The following is an 18,651-nucleotide window of genomic DNA, read 5'->3' on the forward strand; positions in this document are numbered from 1 at the left end:
TGTCACTTTCTGTTCCCACTTATCAGAGATTGCAATGATCAAGTAGAAACAACATCCAAAATTAAACTGAGGAAATTTGGTAAAAATACAGATACTATTGTGTAATAACTACAAGTAATAAATAATATTTTTAAAAAAATACTCATAGTAGTTTGAAACACCAAATTAACCATAAATTTCATAATGCATCACTTGTTTGGATTACAGTGATCGTTACATGCAGTTTTATCATTTTCATTGTCTACTTTTCTGACGAAAATCTTCAAAACATTCTCATTCTCTCTCTGTGATAAAGGTTGACAATTTTCAGCCAAAATATTAGTTAGTTACATGCAGAAAGTATAGTAATATTGTGTTGAAGGCAAAAATTTAAATAAAACAAGGCGAACAGATGCATTTGAATGTATGATAGAACACACATACAAAGAAATAAAAAAAAATAAGTAAATAAATTAAATAATTAAATTTTTTTTAAAAAATCAGAACTGACTACTTTATAATGGGGTACTATCATTTCAGGATTCAATTATGTAAAGTCGTAGAATATTTAATTCAGGATCTGAAAATAATAATAAACATTCAAAGTCCCACATAAGAGGGAATAGTGTGATTCATTCTTTACTAAGAAAAAGTGTTCACAGCTTAACAACGATACAAATGATATTACAATTAATATAGTAGTACATACTGGTTGGCAAAGTTATTCAGCAGTTCTCATTCACTGACACGTTTTTCTAGTGGAAGAAGATTTTACAGGGTGGACACACAAAGTTCCGTTACTCCTGAAAATAAGTAACATAAGCCACTAAACGTACGTTAAATAACTACACGGAAAGAAGTAAATGACATGAATAATAATGCTTTCGAGAAGTCTTATTGAGATAGGAAACATAAAGAGTCCAAAGGATCAGTCTATCGACCGTCATTCTCATGACAAAGAATAATACGCTGCCAGGTTCTGTGTGACATTTTGCGGAGCATTGCAGATGTAACTTGAGTGAAAGCTTGCTCCACAGCTTCTGTCAGTTCGGCAGTGGTATCGTAACGGTTTTGTGCAACGATGCCCTTTATGAACCCTCGTAGCGCATTATCACAGATGGTGAGAGGCGGTGAGGAGATGCACCCAACAACTTGTAATAACACGTTCTTCAATAGTGTAACTAGAAGTATCAACCATCGTTCACACAATTTGAAACAGTGGAATACCTTACGTTAGCATTGATAAAGGGGTAACGGGAAAACTTACATTAGCATTTGTCAAGGGGTAACGGGACAACTTAACATTACCATTTATAAAGGGGTAAAGGAACTTTGTGGTTACCCTGTAAGTTTTGATCATCTTGTTCCGAAGAAAAAAAAGTGTCATTTCCAGTGAATACTTATAACATGGTTGACTAGTGAAGTGTCATTGTAAATTCGTTTTAATTTAGTATTTGCTCCTTGTGTTTAAGTCTGTAAGATACATCACATTTAATTTGTACAACATTTGTAATAATAATATTGATGATAATAAATGAAACTGCTATTTTTCAATAGCCCTTTCTGTTATGGCACAAAGGATGGCCAACTTATACAGCTTTCACTATAAATGCTTTAATAAGTTTTCTCGTAAATTTTGATCTATGTGATAATTTATTGCCAATATTTCTGTTTCAGGCGACATTTGGATCTTTTAAAGTGGATGCTACATCAACTCCTAAGGAAACGAGTCCTCCCCCAACGCTCTCTGACCATCCAGCCCCTCCTACACCAAGTCCTGCATCCCTGCCAACTTCCATGCAATCCTCTTTCGAAGGTGAGGCTTTTGTCCTTCCTCCTGGAGTACTAACGCCAGATGGACCTTCAGCCACTCTACCGCCCCCTACCCCAGTATCTTTATCCCCGAATTCTGGCCTACAGTTAACGAGCATCCAGGAATATAATTTGCAGCAACTGGCAAGTTTAGCAGAGAAAGAAGAACGCGAAAGAGCGGCTCAGGTGCCAGTGCCAGGCCCAGTAACTGTATCGACTTCCACACCAGTCCCTCCTGCTCCACCTTCCTCGAATCCCAGTCCAACTTCTACTTTCAGTTTGGTTGAATTATTTGCTGGAGACCCTGGATCCACTAGCCACATAAATGCTATCAACAATTTACAAGCCCTGGCCAAGTTGGGTAGCGTTTCACTCAATAATCAGGGTGAGTGTTTGAAAATACTTTATCAAACATAGGTAATTAATTGATTTCGTACAAAACCGTACTTTAAGGAAATTTGATTGATGATGTTGGAAGCTGTGAGTATATTGAAAAATGGATGCACTTCAGAGCTTAACTTAAATAGGACTGCCACAGACATTAAAAATAAGCGTAAGTGGACATGTTGTAAGAGCGGATTAGGAAAAAACAGTTACCTTGCACATTCAAAAGTTAGTTTAATATACAATTTCAGACCTGGATGGTGTCATAATTTTTCCATTTCTCTTACGACGTGATTGGCTTTTTAAAGGTAATCTTTAAAAGATGTATAGGAAAAGGGAAAGGTATTTATTGATTTAGAAAATGCTTTTATTGGGTGAACTGGGAATGTTGTCCGTCGCCAGCGTTGTTTAATACCTGTCTAGAAGACTTAGTGAAGGAGAACCTACATAATAAAAGCGGTATTTCGGTAGGGGATAATATGATTCAGTGTATACGGTTTGCAGGTGGCATGCATGGTACTTGTTGCAGAATTTGGAAAGAAAGTCAGTAAGATGTTAGAAAACTTGAGGAAGAGCTGTGAAGAATATGGGATGAAATAACTGTTAGAAAGACAAAAACCATGGTGATCGGAACCAAGGGCCCAGTGTCAAATATAGAAGTAGGAGGGCAGAAATTAGAAAAAAGCTACTGATTTTCGACAACTGTATTAGTGCCGACATGAATTGTGGACGTGAAATAAAAGCAAGAATAGGAATGGCAACCGAAAAAAAAAGTATTTACGAGGAAGAAAAGTCTATTTTGTGGGTCCTTGAATCAAGAGTTGAGAAAAAGACTCGTAAAATGCGTCATGTGTAGTGTTGTACTGTATGGGGCAAAAACATGGACATTACGCAAAAGGGATATAAATTTTTTTTAAAAATAAATAAAAAAAAAAAAACTAGAAGCCTTCGAAATATGAATATGGACAATAACTAATGAGCTGTCAGAAATAGTAGGGAAGAAAAGATCAATTTTAGATATAATTGAAAAGAGGAAGAAAAACTGGTTGGGAGGAACGTGCTAGAGGATGTGGCAGGAAAGAGAGGGAGGGAGGCGAAGGATGCTACAAATGATGAACGGTATCAAGACAGAAAAATCGTACGTGAAGACCAAAAAAATTGACTGAAGACTGTGGTACATGAAAGCTTCTCAGTTGCACCAAGTGCGGCAGAATACTACTGATGATGATTATGATTTTTCTCACAGTATTACCCTCGGAATACAAAGGTCCAGCAAGTTGTTTGGGCATGTTTATGGTTACGTTTCTCTAGCGTTCAAGTCATCCATACGTTTTGTCGTTCAGTTTGTTTGAAGTTTCAGTGAATGCATCTCGTGTGATTTTCGCTGCTTTTTTTTAAATTTTATTACTTGACATTTTTATTGAAATATTAATTTTTGCTTTAAAATCCATATAGTTTTGAACCCAGTTAATCCAGATTTGTTGATTTCAAAGAGAAAATTGTCTTGTTAATCTCGAGGTTCTAGAACGGATTAAGTTCAAATTCCACGGTGTTGTGTATGGTAAAATTGATTCAATTGTCGTGAAGATATGAATGATGAACATGTATAGGGTGAATATTCGTATGTTGGGGATTGCAGTAAACAGCAGTTGAATGCCAGAATAAAATTCACCGTGAGAATGTATTTTTCCTATACATTTTAGTAAATTTTGTTCGCTAGTTAAAGTTAAGTTCCTTCGGAAACAAGGTAAAGTCACGGAGAATGGGTCTCCAAATCTCATTTTGAGAAGAAAAATCAGAAAATTTTATTGTTTAGGGTTTGTGATTGTAGACGAACACAAAATTCCTTAAAGTGCGGTTTTTTATTAAATTCGTGTTACAAATTCGTTGATTGGCCAGGCGTACGTTATGTATATATATATATATACATAAACGGGCTGGATTTCAGTGTATGAGGTTTCCTTCCATATTAAGATATGGTAGTTATAGTAGTATTTGGTGATATACTAACGTTATTTTGTTTCCATATATATATATTTAGTTGTAGTTTTCAGGAAGATAAGCAGATGCTTTATTATTATTATTATTATTATTATTATTATTATTATTATTATTATTATTATTATTATTATTATTATTATCGTAGATACATTAATGTTGGTAGTGGAGCAGGAGTTAAGTGGAAGTTTCTGTATAGAAGCTTGAAGTAATAGTGGTAGATGTAGAAGTATAGTACTGTTGGTAATATAGAGTAGTGTAGGTATGTAGCATATTGTTATTCTGAATGTATGAATTCTCAAAATATAATTACAATTACGAGTCATTGATTGAATGCAGTAATGATGAATAATATTTTAACTTCGATACATTGGTTTGTTTTGGAGCATTGCAATCTGTCCAGTACAGAGGGTTACACACAGTGACGACAGAAACAAAAATATTTCCTAAGGGAGGATTGGTAAAAGGTGGAGATTTCGTTCAGAAGACCAAATGTGTGTGTGCGGTCCTACTTGGCAGTCTATAGGCTTTGAAGCAAGCAAATATTGCTTGTACGAAGAATTCTAGGAATACTTATATTTCCTTACAGATTAAATCATCATTTACGCATCATTGCTTCCTTGAACCGAAGAGCGGGGACGCGGTAGCTCAGTGGTAGAGCACTTACCTCTGGTGCGTGGGGTCCCTGGTTCGATCCTCAGCGAAGTAAGTTTGTGGTGGACAACATCGTGTCCGTGGATTTTCTCGGGGTTCTTCCGTTTTCTCCCACTTTCTCATTCCACCAATTCTTCCCATGGTCATTCACTTGCTTTAATCATCGTCTCCCTTAGTCTAAATGGCATAATCAAGGGATGTTAAAAGATTTGAACGGAAGAGCATAAGCATAGGACATTCAGGATCACTTTATAGAATATCCGTCTTATGCAGAGTCATTTTGACGTATGATTAGCGTCATACTAAAGGCCTGACTACCGCAGGAAACATATATTAGTCGAACTCTTTTGTATGGCACTAATCACGCATCAGAACGACTCTGCATAAGGCCCTATATGTCATATGGCGCCATGTATCATCACAAACACTAAAAGGAGAGAAAAATATACTGAGTACGCCAGTTAAGTCGAAAGATCTCAATCTTGCACGTGGACGTCACGCTTCGTCAGATCCAATGGAAACGAGAAAAAAATGTTTTCTTTCACTTTCATGGTGTCAAACGAAGTAAAGCTGGGTCCCCGGTTTGTTTCCTGGTGGTTTCATATATTATTTCAATATTGGTCCAGTGTCGTAAGGGGGTTTGAGAACTACTTGAGAATTTTAAAGACCGTAGAAAAATAGAAAATGCCGAAATTAAAAGTTTGGAGTAGCCTACCTATAAAATTGTGTGTAAAAAGGTAAAACTTGAACAGTGTTGAAGACTGTTTTTTAAGCCCATTGATTTCTGTGGGGAGTTATTTTCTGTTTTTGCAACGAACTGGAATTTTAATGCTTTGACTTCACTGATTTCACCGTGTAATCTATTTAAATAGTCCCTTACTATTGGATATGAGTAAGAAGGTGCTTTCAGTATACAGTGAATTCTTATTCAATCAGCTCTTACTAAGAACAAATTCGTATCCGAACTCGATTAGTAAAAGCAATCTTTACAGTATACTGATAAACACGCAACGATTTACCAAAATTCATCTTATAACGGAATGCACCGTACGTGAACAAGTGTCTTCACAGTTTTATGACATGTTAGTAACCATCATTGGTACAAAATATTACGAAAGTATAGAAAATTGACAAATTCTGACCCACAAATTGGCATTATTTATAGCGAAAACAGAAGTAAAGAAAAATGAAAATGATCCATTCTGTTCTTCATGTGGTAATATTAAGAGGGAGGAAAGGCTAATGTGCACAGCGACAATTAAGAATTGAGACTTCTTTTTTATGCAAAGTTAGTGTTAACACAAGTTTCTCAAAATGGTTAATCTTGCGTGTGCCTTGGGAATACACCATACAGAAATTTCCGTCTCGGGTAGCCACCATTTTGGCGCGTGCCGCGGCTAAATGTAGACTAGTAGTGTGATACCGAGTTACCGTTTCAAGAATGGAACTAAGAGTGAATATCAAGCTGAAACATCTGAAATGTTGAAAAAAATTGATGGCGGCAATTGCTTTTTTTGTTGCCGTGTTTTTGGATAGTATAAATTGTCCACTGCTGGCAGGGACTGGAAGATGCTGTGCATCAAGGTCCAAGCAGGTCTGTCAGAACGACTGAAATGCTTGATAGAATTTGCAATATCATTTTGAATGATCGAAATTCAAATCTCAGGTAATATCAGACCTTGTCGAGTGAATAAGGAAACTGTTCGCCAAATAATCTTTCTTACACAGTCTTTTTTCCAACACTGAACCTCTTACGCCGTTCAAAAACATGACAGTAAGAAATGCAGTTGCCCTAAAAACAGCAGCCGAAAAAGAATTGTCGGACTTCGGCGCTAGTTTTGGAAACCAGGCGCCAAATCTGAAGTACTGAGAGGTAAAAATTGAGGGTAGTAACGTCAAAAGAAGCTAGGCTTCTATTTCCAATCGCCATGGCAGCCGTGGTATGTCGAGCCCATAAACCTTTTAGATGTTTTCTCTCTAATTTTCCTAGGCGCACACAGAACCTAATATTACTTGTTGTTCCATTATTAAGAAGATGGCGAGGTATCACAACACCAGTTTATACTTAGCCGATAACTCGCCAAGAATTTCAACATGTTCTCCAGGGACACGCAGATTCACTACTATAAAAAACTTCATGTTGCAATAAAACAGCTGCCTTGTCTACTAATTACGACATTGTGTAATATCGAAATTGTGTCATCCGATTGTGAAAGAGATGCTGGTGCAATGCATTTTTTGTCTTGACGTATTAGTGGTCTTTTTTTGAGTGCGTTTAAATGGTACCAGCCTTGTCGTTGTATGTCACTATATGTCTTCTCCAGGACAAATTGTATTAAATGGTCATGTTGTTCCTGGAGTGTCGTTGGACAATATGCCTGGGCCTGCAAGCGTGCCGAGTCCAACTCCTACACCTCCACCAACAACACCATCTTTACCTACTTTAGGAGCATTGTTAAACGGTGAGTTTATGCATGGTTTATACAGATAGAGTGTCATGTTGATGATGTGTGATATGGCTTGTAGGTTGCCACAAATTGGCAGTCAGCTAGTTCAGTGGTTAGCTCTGGACAGCAACGTAACGTGCGCTTACCTCTTCTGCAAAGAATCCGTGATTCGATCCTAGGCTATGCAAGCTTGTGGACAGTATGGTGCTTTTGGGTTTTCCAAGAAATCTCTCTTCCTTCTACCTTCATTCACAATTATTTCATCATTTATTTGCACTTACCTGTCTCCTTAACCTATAATGGTGCATTAACGAAATTTCGATTTCATCACCACCTATTTGCGTCTACCCTACAAGATAATTCATCAAGAAAGATTCCATTTATTTTTCTGAAAGTTTATTTATACTAAGATATATATAAAGTAACTGAAATTTTGTAGTAGAATAGAGAATGCCTGTGAATTTTATGTTTTGTATTAGTAAGTATTAAATACCTAAATTTTGATTGTGTGCTTTATATCTTGCAGGAAGCATTTCTGTTAGTCTACATAATATAATAGTGAATCAGGATATAATCAAGTAAATGAAAAAAATCGTGGCTAATGTATCATACTCTTCTCATGTTTGCTTTGTGGTGTACAAACACCGTGTGCATGGGTTTTCTCGAAGTTCTCCGTTTTCCCCCCCACTTTCTTCATTCCACCCTTTTCATTCATTTCTTATCATCACCGTCTCCTTTAGCCTATCCGGCGTAAAACAAAGATTTCATTAAATTTTTCCTCTCGTGTTTGTAAACTCCAGCAGAAATGTATATTCTATGCAGAGCCGTGGAACTAATGAACCAGCTTGAGTGCTGTTTTCAAAAATCATTTTCACACTGGCCCATTTGTTTTGAACTGTGTATAGAACAAATAGTAGGATGAGGTATTTACCTTTATTTGAGACTGCACACCCTCATATCATTTCTATCTTTTCATTGTATTGGAGGAAATCAATTCTGTATCACGGAAACCTTTTAGCTGGAGGGAACTTCAGGTTCCTAATTTTTTACCCCTTAAATGGACTAAGAAGTTCCTATGAGATCCAATCCTTGAATCAAACTAAATATGTAAATGAAAATATTACTAAAGAAATTAAAACATTAATTCAGTGAAATGTCATGCAAAACAGTTTCTATTTTAAGAACACTGCTAAGAGCAGATAACAAATGTTAAGGACATGATAATTGAAGAACACAGAATTCTGTACTCAAGAAATAGACATGAAGATTGAGAGAATTTCCAATCTATAGTGATCTGTATATTTACAAGTGATAGTAGCACCGGTGACATCGCCGGTCGTAGAGATGCATTCGACTCTCAATTAATCCGTGACAGATGTTGGGAGTGTTCATGTTGAATGTCACCGGAGAACAACCTCCTACTGGAAAGGCTACATAACGGAGCTTTCCGATGCTAGATATAGTGCCACGGAAGGTGGATTCACCGTGTCGAAAAATAGCATAGCAAAAGAGTCAGAAAAGGATAGAAGTTTGGCAATTCCTGTACGGCTAAAGCAAGCTAACTCCGTCCTGCTACGAGCTGAGATTTAGACCAGCTGCTGTCTGGAAAGTGGAGACTGTCTTCACATAGAAGAATCGAGTACACAGAAAGGTATTGCAAACCATATTGAAACGCCTTCCAAGACCGTTCAACATAAAGGTAATCGTGATTTAGAGTTCGGAGATGCATCGAAAGGAATGTGTTCAGAAACTTTTGCCACAACTCATCACAAAATGTCGTACCAATTGTTGACGGCTATAGGAGCAACAACTAACGAGCAACAGGTTACATGCAATTTTCTTCAGAGAACGTGGTCCAAACATGATATTTTAAATGTAGGGAAAGTTTCGACACGGGATTCATCATTGACGGCGGTTTCTGGTATATTGGGAAGTTAAAGATGTACCTTGCCATTGAAAATGCAAACCTGTTATTATTAAACTAACGTCCTAACAAATTTTTGGTCATGACGTTTCTAGTCTGTACGAGAGGAAGGCAAACAAAATGAGACTGAATCAAGACAAGGCATCCAGCCATCTCTCTCGTTCGACGTCAACAACAACAAATCTAACATCTGTATCCTCCCTTTTCTACATTTCAGTGAAATCTCTGGATGCTATATCTATTGACTATTATTGCACCGTCGATCTCTCGCAAATGGGGCTTGGCGCAGCGAAGCATTATATCATTGACGGTCTGTGGAAAGTTGGTGACAAGGAATTGTTGTGACTGGACATGGACTTGCCAGCCTCCTCCAATAGAAACTTCGATGCTGAGTGATAGCCAGACCGTATAACCACCAAAAACATAATCGGTGGTGGCTTCAGAGATGCATCTCGAAATCTTACGATAGATTGGAAACTACCTCTGTGGAAGGTTGTGTTGCAATTTTTACATTGAGTTAGTTTGTACCAGTTCATTACTCAATTATGGATGCGTTAAAATATCAAACATTACTTTTGAAAAAGTGAATACTTTCAAATATCTAGGATCAGTATTAACAGACCAAAACCATATTCACGAAGAAATTAGATGTGACTAAAAGCAGATAATTCATGTTATTATTCAATTCAAAATCTTTCGTCGAGGAATTTGAACCTTAAAATACATACAACGATAATCATGTCTATTGTCTGTATGGTTGTGGAACATGGTCGCTTACTCAAAGGGAAAAATGTAGACTAAAAATATTTGAGAACAAGATCCTGAGACGAATATTCGGATCCAAAAGGAATGGGAATGGAGGAGACTTCATAACTAGGAACTACATAATTTATATCGTTTACCAACGTTGTTACGGTCATCAAATCTAGGAGGCTCATGTGGGGCAGGCCGTGTAGCCAGGATGGGAGGAAGTAGGAACGCTTTCAAAGTCTTGACTGGAAGACCAATCGGAAAACGACCATTAGGAAGACTTAGGCGTAGATGGCAGGACAATATTAAAATGGATCCCGCAGAAATAGGAATACAAAGTAGAAACTAGATTCTGTTCGCTAAGTATAGAAGTCAATGGCGAGCTTTTGTGAACGCGGCATTGAACCTCCGGGTTTCATATGCCATAGTTAGTCGGTACTAGCAAGTATGAAAACAGAAATTGGTACCGGTCATTTTGAATTTTCCTGTTAGTTTTTTTTTTTAAATTTAAACGACGAATGTATTACCCTTAGCTTTTAATAGGGGAAAAAAAATGAAGTGAATACATTTGCTATTTTTTTTAACACTAGAAATTGTTGTGGTCCTCTGCATACACCGAAGAGTATTTACATTCTTTTCTTTTAGATGATATTTCAAGTCTTTTAAATAAAATTTGGAGTTAAGAATTATCTGACGTATTTTGTGGCAACCGTATGGTGCATGAAGTCACTTTGTCTCAATGCAGTCTTGGAATAATAATAATTATTATTATTGTTAAACTTTGTAGAAGTGTATGTGAATTGAATTGAAACTAGACGTAACAATGGTTTTAATTCGATATAATCTGGGAATAAGATGTGCATGCTTTTATATATAGGAAAAGGGTTTGCATATTTTACACTTATCGTTGTTTTTCTTCGTTTTGTGTGGTATGTGGTGGCTTTGAATTGAAATTTGATTATGCATAGGGATCGGTGTGAAACATAGAAATCTATAGTATTTGTGCAAGAAATCAGAATATTATTGTTAGCATTTCCAAATACATTCAACAAATTTTTAAACTGTCTTATAGTATTATTGCTGTTATGGGTAATTATGCTGGTGATTGGTGTTTGTTAGTGTTGATTCAGTATCATGAGGTATTTGTTGGAACTGATTGAAGGAAGGTGTACCGAACAGAAGTAATTGCAGTGAATGGATGTAGTGAGCGCGTATCACTGAATTAAAATGCTTCCAAACCGGCCATGGCTTGTCCTGTGGGTCTGTAACACATACTTTTTTTTTTTTTTTTTTTTTTTAACAAATTCTAAGCTTGCAGGGGTTCGAATCGGATCCGACGTCAGATTTCAGATAGTATAAAACTAGAGCAGCGTGAATCCTGGAGTCGTATCAAAAGCGTGGATTTAATAAATTTTCGTTACTGATTTTTTCTAACAAAACTTAGATGCATATTTTCAATTCGGAAGTGTTCTTCATGTTCTTTTAAATACTGCAAGAACGTTTTTAACAATAAAAAAGGTATATCTGTGTATATTTCGATCTTAAGTGAATCTAATTACGTAGGAACACATTACAGATGTCACAAAGAATGAAGTTTTTGTTTTAAAATCAACGGCTTGTGTAACATCCATCATTAGGGGAGTGGTTACAGGATATTTGTGCATCCACAACCCAAGATGAAGCACAACATTCCAGAAAGCGTGTATGTTAAAAATAGATCGCAAGAATTAACGATCTTTTTAAAACCTTACACTGCCAATGCGTTTATTCCAGCGAAAACACTTCAAGAGCGTATATTTATTGGTCCATAACAAACATTAAATAAAACTTGAATCATGATATATTGATCAAGTAACAGTTTGACTACTTACATGTATCGAAACAATATCACAAAAACTAAATAAACGAAACAAAAAATTTTTGAGTGTATCAACGTAGAAACATCACCGTATGACTACTTATTCCATTAGGACGCCTCAGCGATTTTGCATACTGGGCATTAATACTCACCGTTTTGATAACCATATGACCACTTGTTTCATTACCACGCCTCTGGATTTCTGCATAATGTAAGTTCAAACTTGATGGAACTTAAATTTTTGAATAAAACATTTATTAAGACATCCCAATTCTTGTTAAAAAATTACTTTCATCTAGATTTAACTTTGATTTCTTCGATTTTTATATAATAAGATTCACACGTTTTCTTTATAATATGTGATAAAATTTTCCTAATAATTTTACCACCCTTAATATTATGATTGGACATCCTTAGATGTTCGAAAAGACCTGAAACCACAGAATCCTGATTTTTAGAATCTCGTACATGTTCGTGATCCTGGTATCAATATTCTTCGTAGTCAACCAACGACACTGTTTTTCGTATTGACATATAGCTTCATATTTCCCCATATGTACATTGTTCTTAGTCATGTTTTTTACTCTGTGAAATGTTCATAATAATCGAAAAGTTTATAACTTACCATAAACCATACTTGTTTGCAAGTGTATTCAAACTAACTGATAATTTTGACCTAAACGGAATAGAAATGAACTTTCTGCCATGATTATTTAAAACCTTGTTATTTGATATCCTATGGATATCCAAAGTTCGTTTCCTCAGTTTTCTGAAAATATCCCAAGAGGATCCCTTTATTTTTTCCTGATACAACAATAATATGAAAGTAAATTCAGTTCTAAACTTCTTCCTTGCAATAGTACGTTTCAAAGTACCTAACACACGTGAGATGACAAAATACAAACTTTTACAAACATTAAATTTTCAACTAGCTGAGACCCGTCATAAAATTAGTGATCTCAAGTAACCTTGACGGCCAACTTAGGTCCGAAACGCTATTCTCAGAACTGCATTCCCGAGTACCATTCAAACACATAACATATATTTCTTCCAAATAGCTCAATCTAGACTTCCAGTAATTCAACATTCTTTGTTCTACAGGTTTCCTAACTTACACAGACACATACTGCATACAGTGGTCTATATATGTAATTCTGAAAGTGCTTGCAACTCTACACTACGACGTCATTTCAATGGATAAATTTTAGGCATCTGTTTTTAACCACTCTTCTATATAAGTATTCTTACTTCTTTAGATGTTATTCTTTTCTTATTGCAGTAATATATTATTGTTATATTGATTTGTTACACATTCTAGTTAAACGGGCATTTAGCTGTATCTGGAACTTGTTCGTAAACTATAATAATTTTCCTCTTTCATAGGTACTAATGTAACTCATTAAATTTTCTTTACCAAGTGCTAAGTGTATATCCACACGTATTTTCTCAGGAAACATGATAAATGTAACTTTCTATCAGAATGTCTTGTTTCCTGGTACTATCTTTAATATCAAATCGTCGCTGTGCCTTCAAAAATCTGTCTGTGCAGCTTTTGGTCAAAATTTATTTTTACTGATACAGGATCCCCTTGGTATAGAATATATTCTCCTTTATGCTGTATCGTTCATTTAAGGGGTAATTACGCCATAGAATGCGCCGTGTGATGTTGCAGTCAAATTGCACCTATCATTTTCCCTCGGTGTTCTCAAATACAGATAGCTAATTTTAGGTTAAAATTGTAACAATACTGCGGGTTTTTTTTTTTTTCGCCCGCTATCTAACCAACAATAGAAACAGTGCTGTTTTACCTCCTATAAAATTTTGAATTTGCACGTAGCGGTTTTTGAAGGCGCAGGGACGAAATATATATCATACAAGGGCTAATAATCTAAGACTTTTTAATTGAAATGGAAACTTAACATACTTTCAATCAACATAGCCGTACCTTTACTACCATAACCTATCCTAATACACTATTGCTCCAGTACTTCCTCATTTTTGGTACTGATTTTAGTTGTTTTCGCAAGGTACACAAGCTAGTGCGTTCTTCAGTTTTATGTATAATCCATAATTTACTATTAATATTCCCTAATTGTTTAAAATGAATGCGTAATATACCAACAGAAGGGATAACTGGGTTTTTACCCCCATAGCGTATTTCTTGATTTAAGTAAATTAGAATTAATATATTAATAAGCATACTAAGGTGTTCGATTCATATTTCAGTAAACAATATATAGATGGACTTAGGTATTTGTCGTAAAATATTTTCAGTAAAGGTTTTCAGAAAAACAGTTCATTGGGATAAATAGGTTGGGAGACGGGTTTGAAAAATGAAAATGAATCATAAATTAGCTTTAATTTAGAACCAATGTGCTGATTTACTTTGTGTGTAAGTGTCAAAGCAGAAAGTTTCTTATGTAAATTGCCAGTGAGTGTATTTTTCTGTTTTGTGAAAGTTAAATCAAAAGAGTCTAAGAGTCTAATCTTCCTCAAACTGTGTTATGAAGTTAATTTTATCATGTATATAATTCATATTCTGTGTGATACACTTTCGGTACGTGGAAGCGGTAGGGTCATTGTTTGGACAGCATATTGATGATACGTTTTATTCAATGTTAGTTATGGACCAGTAAATATGTGAGTTCAGTGTGTATTCATCAATTTTCTTACTTGGCGCGACTGAGAATGAGCAGGAACGGCTCTAGATATGTTTTCGCTGGGATAAACACGTTGGCAATGTAAGGTTAGTCATATCATTTAGTTAAGAAAAATGTGTGAGACTGTGTATGCTCTTTTGGCTTATTTGTTACTTTTACCTATATCATCTCAAGAACGGAAGAAATAGCATGTTTCAAGACTGCACATAATACAGTAAAACCTCTTAATAACGGACACCAGTGGGACATGATTATTTGTCGTTACTCAGAGACATATATTTCAATAGTCTAGCTCTACAGTATATTCATTAGATACAACCTCTGTAAAGATACAAGATTATAGTTGGGTAATCTGTTAATACGGACGTATTCTACATGTATGATAATTTTGTCCTCAAGTGCATGCAGGGTTCATACACAACCTGGAAAACCTGGGGAACCTGGAAATCCCAGGGAAATTGATTTTGGAAGAAAAATTACTGGATAGTTCAGGGAAATCGATCATATCTAGTAAAATACCTGGAAATATCAGGGAAATTGAATTCAATATTTTGGCATATTTTGAATGTATTCAAGTATGGAACAAACGTATTTACTTAATTCCCATAGTAGGCTTCTCAACTTAATATTTTTCCCTTGAACCGATCCTGTGCAATATTCATAAATGCACCTTTTTTGATATAATGGGCGCACTAGTAACATTTCCACTTGTTCTGAAAGCGATACTGACCTATAGAAGCAGTTCTTTAGAATTTCATCGTTGCAACGTCAAAACTGACTCCTACTCTTTCTAAGATCATAAAGTAATCATTCATTGGGGAGAAGGGTGGCCATTCTTAAATATATTATTCTTAAAATTTATGTGTTTTCTTACTGTTAGTTTCTTCCACTAGACCTGGAAATTGCAAAAATAATACCCGGAAAATTCAGGGAAATTGAGTTCAATATTTTTGTATGAACCCTGGCATGTCATGTCCCCGTAGAAATCCTGTTAATTCACATACTAACTACTAGCAATGCATGTTGAATATTTTCGAGGATTTCTGCCATAATGCAATTCATTATGCACTGAGTAAAGAAACATTAATAATTCAGCTTATAGCAGCACTGTGTGGTGGTTCACCAAGTCATCAACTTATGACAGGGGGGATTTTCTATCTATTGTACTGCATCGCAGATTTATTGTTAAAATTACAGAAGGTATTTTCAGTTTTAAATAGTGTGAGCCGGCTCTATCATATATTCAACACATGCATTTGGATGGAGCGGCAAGTTTAGAGGGGCAGCAAACTCTGTCATAACTATATTATTTAATATAAATATTACTTGTTTAAGACTTCATAATGACAGTAGTTAAATTCACTAAGTTGACCTATTATTTTAGTACTACATTCATAAATCATATTTAGGTCCCATTAGTTTAAGATCACATGGACAATGCTAAAACAGTAGTCAAACAAATTTCAGCATGAATTGCTTGATTGTTGTCAAATACAAGAACTCGAACCCAGCTCGCGCCGTGTGGACTTTGTTGTGGACAAACACTGTGTTCGTTGGTTTTCTCGGGGTTCTCCCGTTTCCTCCCACTTCCTCCATTCCACCATTTCATTCATTTTTCATCTTCACCGTCTCCTATAGCCTAACCGGCATAACTGTGGGACGTAAAACTTAGATATTTCATTTTCAAATACAAGAACTGAATTCTCGATCAGTAGCGAACATATGTTTCATTTAGTAAGTTATCACAGTTTTGGTATGAAAAGTAAGTCTTGTCTTTGTCACAAACAAGTTCCTTGTCATTGAAGGAGGAAACAATTTTTTAAAAAATTAACAGATGTAGAAGGAAAAGCAAGAAATAAAAGATAAAAGAGCTAGTTGCACTGGAATTGCAAATTGATGTATTGAGATTGAAGCTCGATATTGAATTCTATAAAATGGATTACCATCTTTCCTCTGCAGGTGTATTTGCTTTATCTTTCACTAACAAAATAGATTATTAAAGAAAAAAACTCTCAACGAGATTGTATGTGTAGTGTTTAGGCATTTCTGAGTGCGAGTGCTATTTCCCTCCCCGTCGTTGTTCATGATGGAGTAGCATACTTATAATCGTGTGTTTTCAGATTTGTTCTTTCTGGAGAAAGGGGCGGCAAATTCACCATTGCATTGGGCGGTAAATCGCCTGGTATGAACTGCAGATAATTCGTGTCTGTTACGAAGAAGTTACTGAACTATTGGGGGCAAAGAAGACTCCGTAAAACGGAGGATTCTGTTCCTTAATTATATATGTATTTTTGCTGAGACAAAAAACAATCGTATTATGTAGGTTGTCCGTTAAAGAAGGTTTTACTGTGTTTTTCTTTGATTTCCACTATATTTTGAAGCATGTTTAAAACATGGAGCGTAACTAGTAACACTTAAATGTTATGCACGTTCCCGTACTGTATGCTTAATAGGAATGGGAATGGATAGAGCAGGATTGGACGTTCGAGTGTTTCTTGAAGTTTTATGTATTGAAAAACGGTATATAACCCTTAATTATTACTAAAGGACATTGGTAAATTGTGTCTGAATCTTTTATTTTTAAATTCTATTTTATTCCATGTTGGTTATTTAAAAAATGCAGGTAAAGGAATAGTCATTGTTTTCCCTACATATTGGAGCAGCAGGGTCTAATACTTTTGTCTTTTAGATTTTGCAAATGGCCCTTTGAATGGTTCGACCCCCACTGGTAATATCGGTATGGGACGAGGGCCCTCACCAAATATAGATTCTGGAACAAATCCATTGCTGCCAAACGCACATCCAAACATGGCGTTAAATGGAGGCGGATTTCAACCCATTTCTTCCGCTACAACTGCCATAATGTCACAGACAGGTGGGTATAGTTATCCCATAAATTTCTGAACAAGAAATGTGTATGGTATGGTTATTGGTGATTTTGTCATAAGTTTCTGTGTGATGTACTTAGCTTCTTTCAGTAACTCCTAATAGTGTTATTATTTACAGTCATCTTTCCTTATTCATTTTTTCTTGTCCTTTCAAATTCCTTGTTACCCTTGTAATTCGTTGACTTATCATTTGCTTTAATCCTATATATGTATGTCTTCTTCCATTTCTTTGTCCTGAGTGACCTATGCCATGAAAATTAAATAGAGAGTTCTTGACAAAGTTCGAACTGTATCGCATTTTATTCGATTGTAAGAAGTCGGTCGGAAATCAGAAAGTATTATTAATAATAAAACATGCAAAGCATAAGGAATCAATTTTCTTGCTAAAAGCTGATGAGTTCTGCTAAATTAATATGGCTTTTATCAGGCCCGAAACCAGCCACAGACTTTAAGGGGGGGGGGCATGTCATTAAAATTCTCTTACAAATATCTAAATTGTATTTTTATACTAATAATAGCATTTTGTATTGAGATCTGGAGGGGCTATGAAAAATTTAGGAGGGGCCAGGCCTCCCTAGTCCCCCTCTGATTGCGGGCCTGGTTTTTATGTAAAGAGATTTATTTTTCCTGTGGTGAATACTCAAAATCTGTGTATACTAAATTCAAACATGGCCAATATAAAATTTGCATTTCTTTCTTGATAACATCTAAAATAAAATAGTGACTTGGTAACACTGAGTCTACACGATAGCAAAATCTTACTTATGACTATTTTTGGCAATATTTTACGGAACTTTTATTCTATTGTGTCGATAGTGTGTGGTCTAATGTACCGGCCACGTTAACAATACCGATTCTAAGCTATATATATTTTTTTTAACCAAGAGAAAAGTTAAAAGTGAAAAAGAAGCTTACAATCGAGTAAACACGGTATTCGTTTTTTAAGTGAAATTAATAAGATTTATAACTCAATAACTCTTATTTGTTGAGTGATGTGTGTCAAATACAAAGAGAAGTATAATAAAATCAAAAACAACAGAAAAATGCTCGTGCATCTCGTATCTCGGTGAGACACTTCACCTCAAGTGAGAGATCAGATTTCGAGTCTCCGTCAATCCAATAACCAGATTTATGTGTGTATGTCGTTGATGCATACGTACTGGTAATTAATTCATGCAGAAACAATTTAAATAATTGTACGGTAAAACGTGTCAATTTTTTTCTGAATGTTACGTATTAACTTTGAAGAATAGTTCCTTATGTCATATTGGGGAAGGAGATAAACAGGGTGTTCCAG

General features: G+C 35.6%; 1 protein-coding gene across 7 annotated transcripts in view; it reads left to right on the forward strand.

Moving 5' to 3' along the window:
• mei-P26 (E3 ubiquitin-protein ligase meiotic P26) overlaps positions 1–18,651 on the forward strand; it is a 165,698-nt gene that overhangs the window by 115,060 nt on the left and 31,987 nt on the right. For 5 of the 7 annotated variants that reach the window (XM_081737712.1, XM_081737717.1, XM_081737713.1 and 2 more), the window contains 3 exons: positions 1,657–2,176; positions 7,152–7,289; positions 17,156–17,341. In XM_081737712.1, the coding sequence (XP_081593838.1) occupies positions 1,657–2,176; positions 7,152–7,289; positions 17,156–17,341 (844 nt within the window). The remainder of the gene's footprint in view (positions 1–1,656; positions 2,177–7,151; positions 7,290–17,155; positions 17,342–18,651) is intronic. The other 2 variants (XM_081737716.1, XM_081737718.1) reach the window with 2 other exon arrangements.

The sequence above is a fragment of the Thermobia domestica genome, chromosome 14, assembly GCF_964235325.1.
Source record: "Thermobia domestica chromosome 14, izTheDome1.hap1.1, whole genome shotgun sequence".
Taxonomy (NCBI): domain Eukaryota; kingdom Metazoa; phylum Arthropoda; class Insecta; order Zygentoma; family Lepismatidae; genus Thermobia; species Thermobia domestica.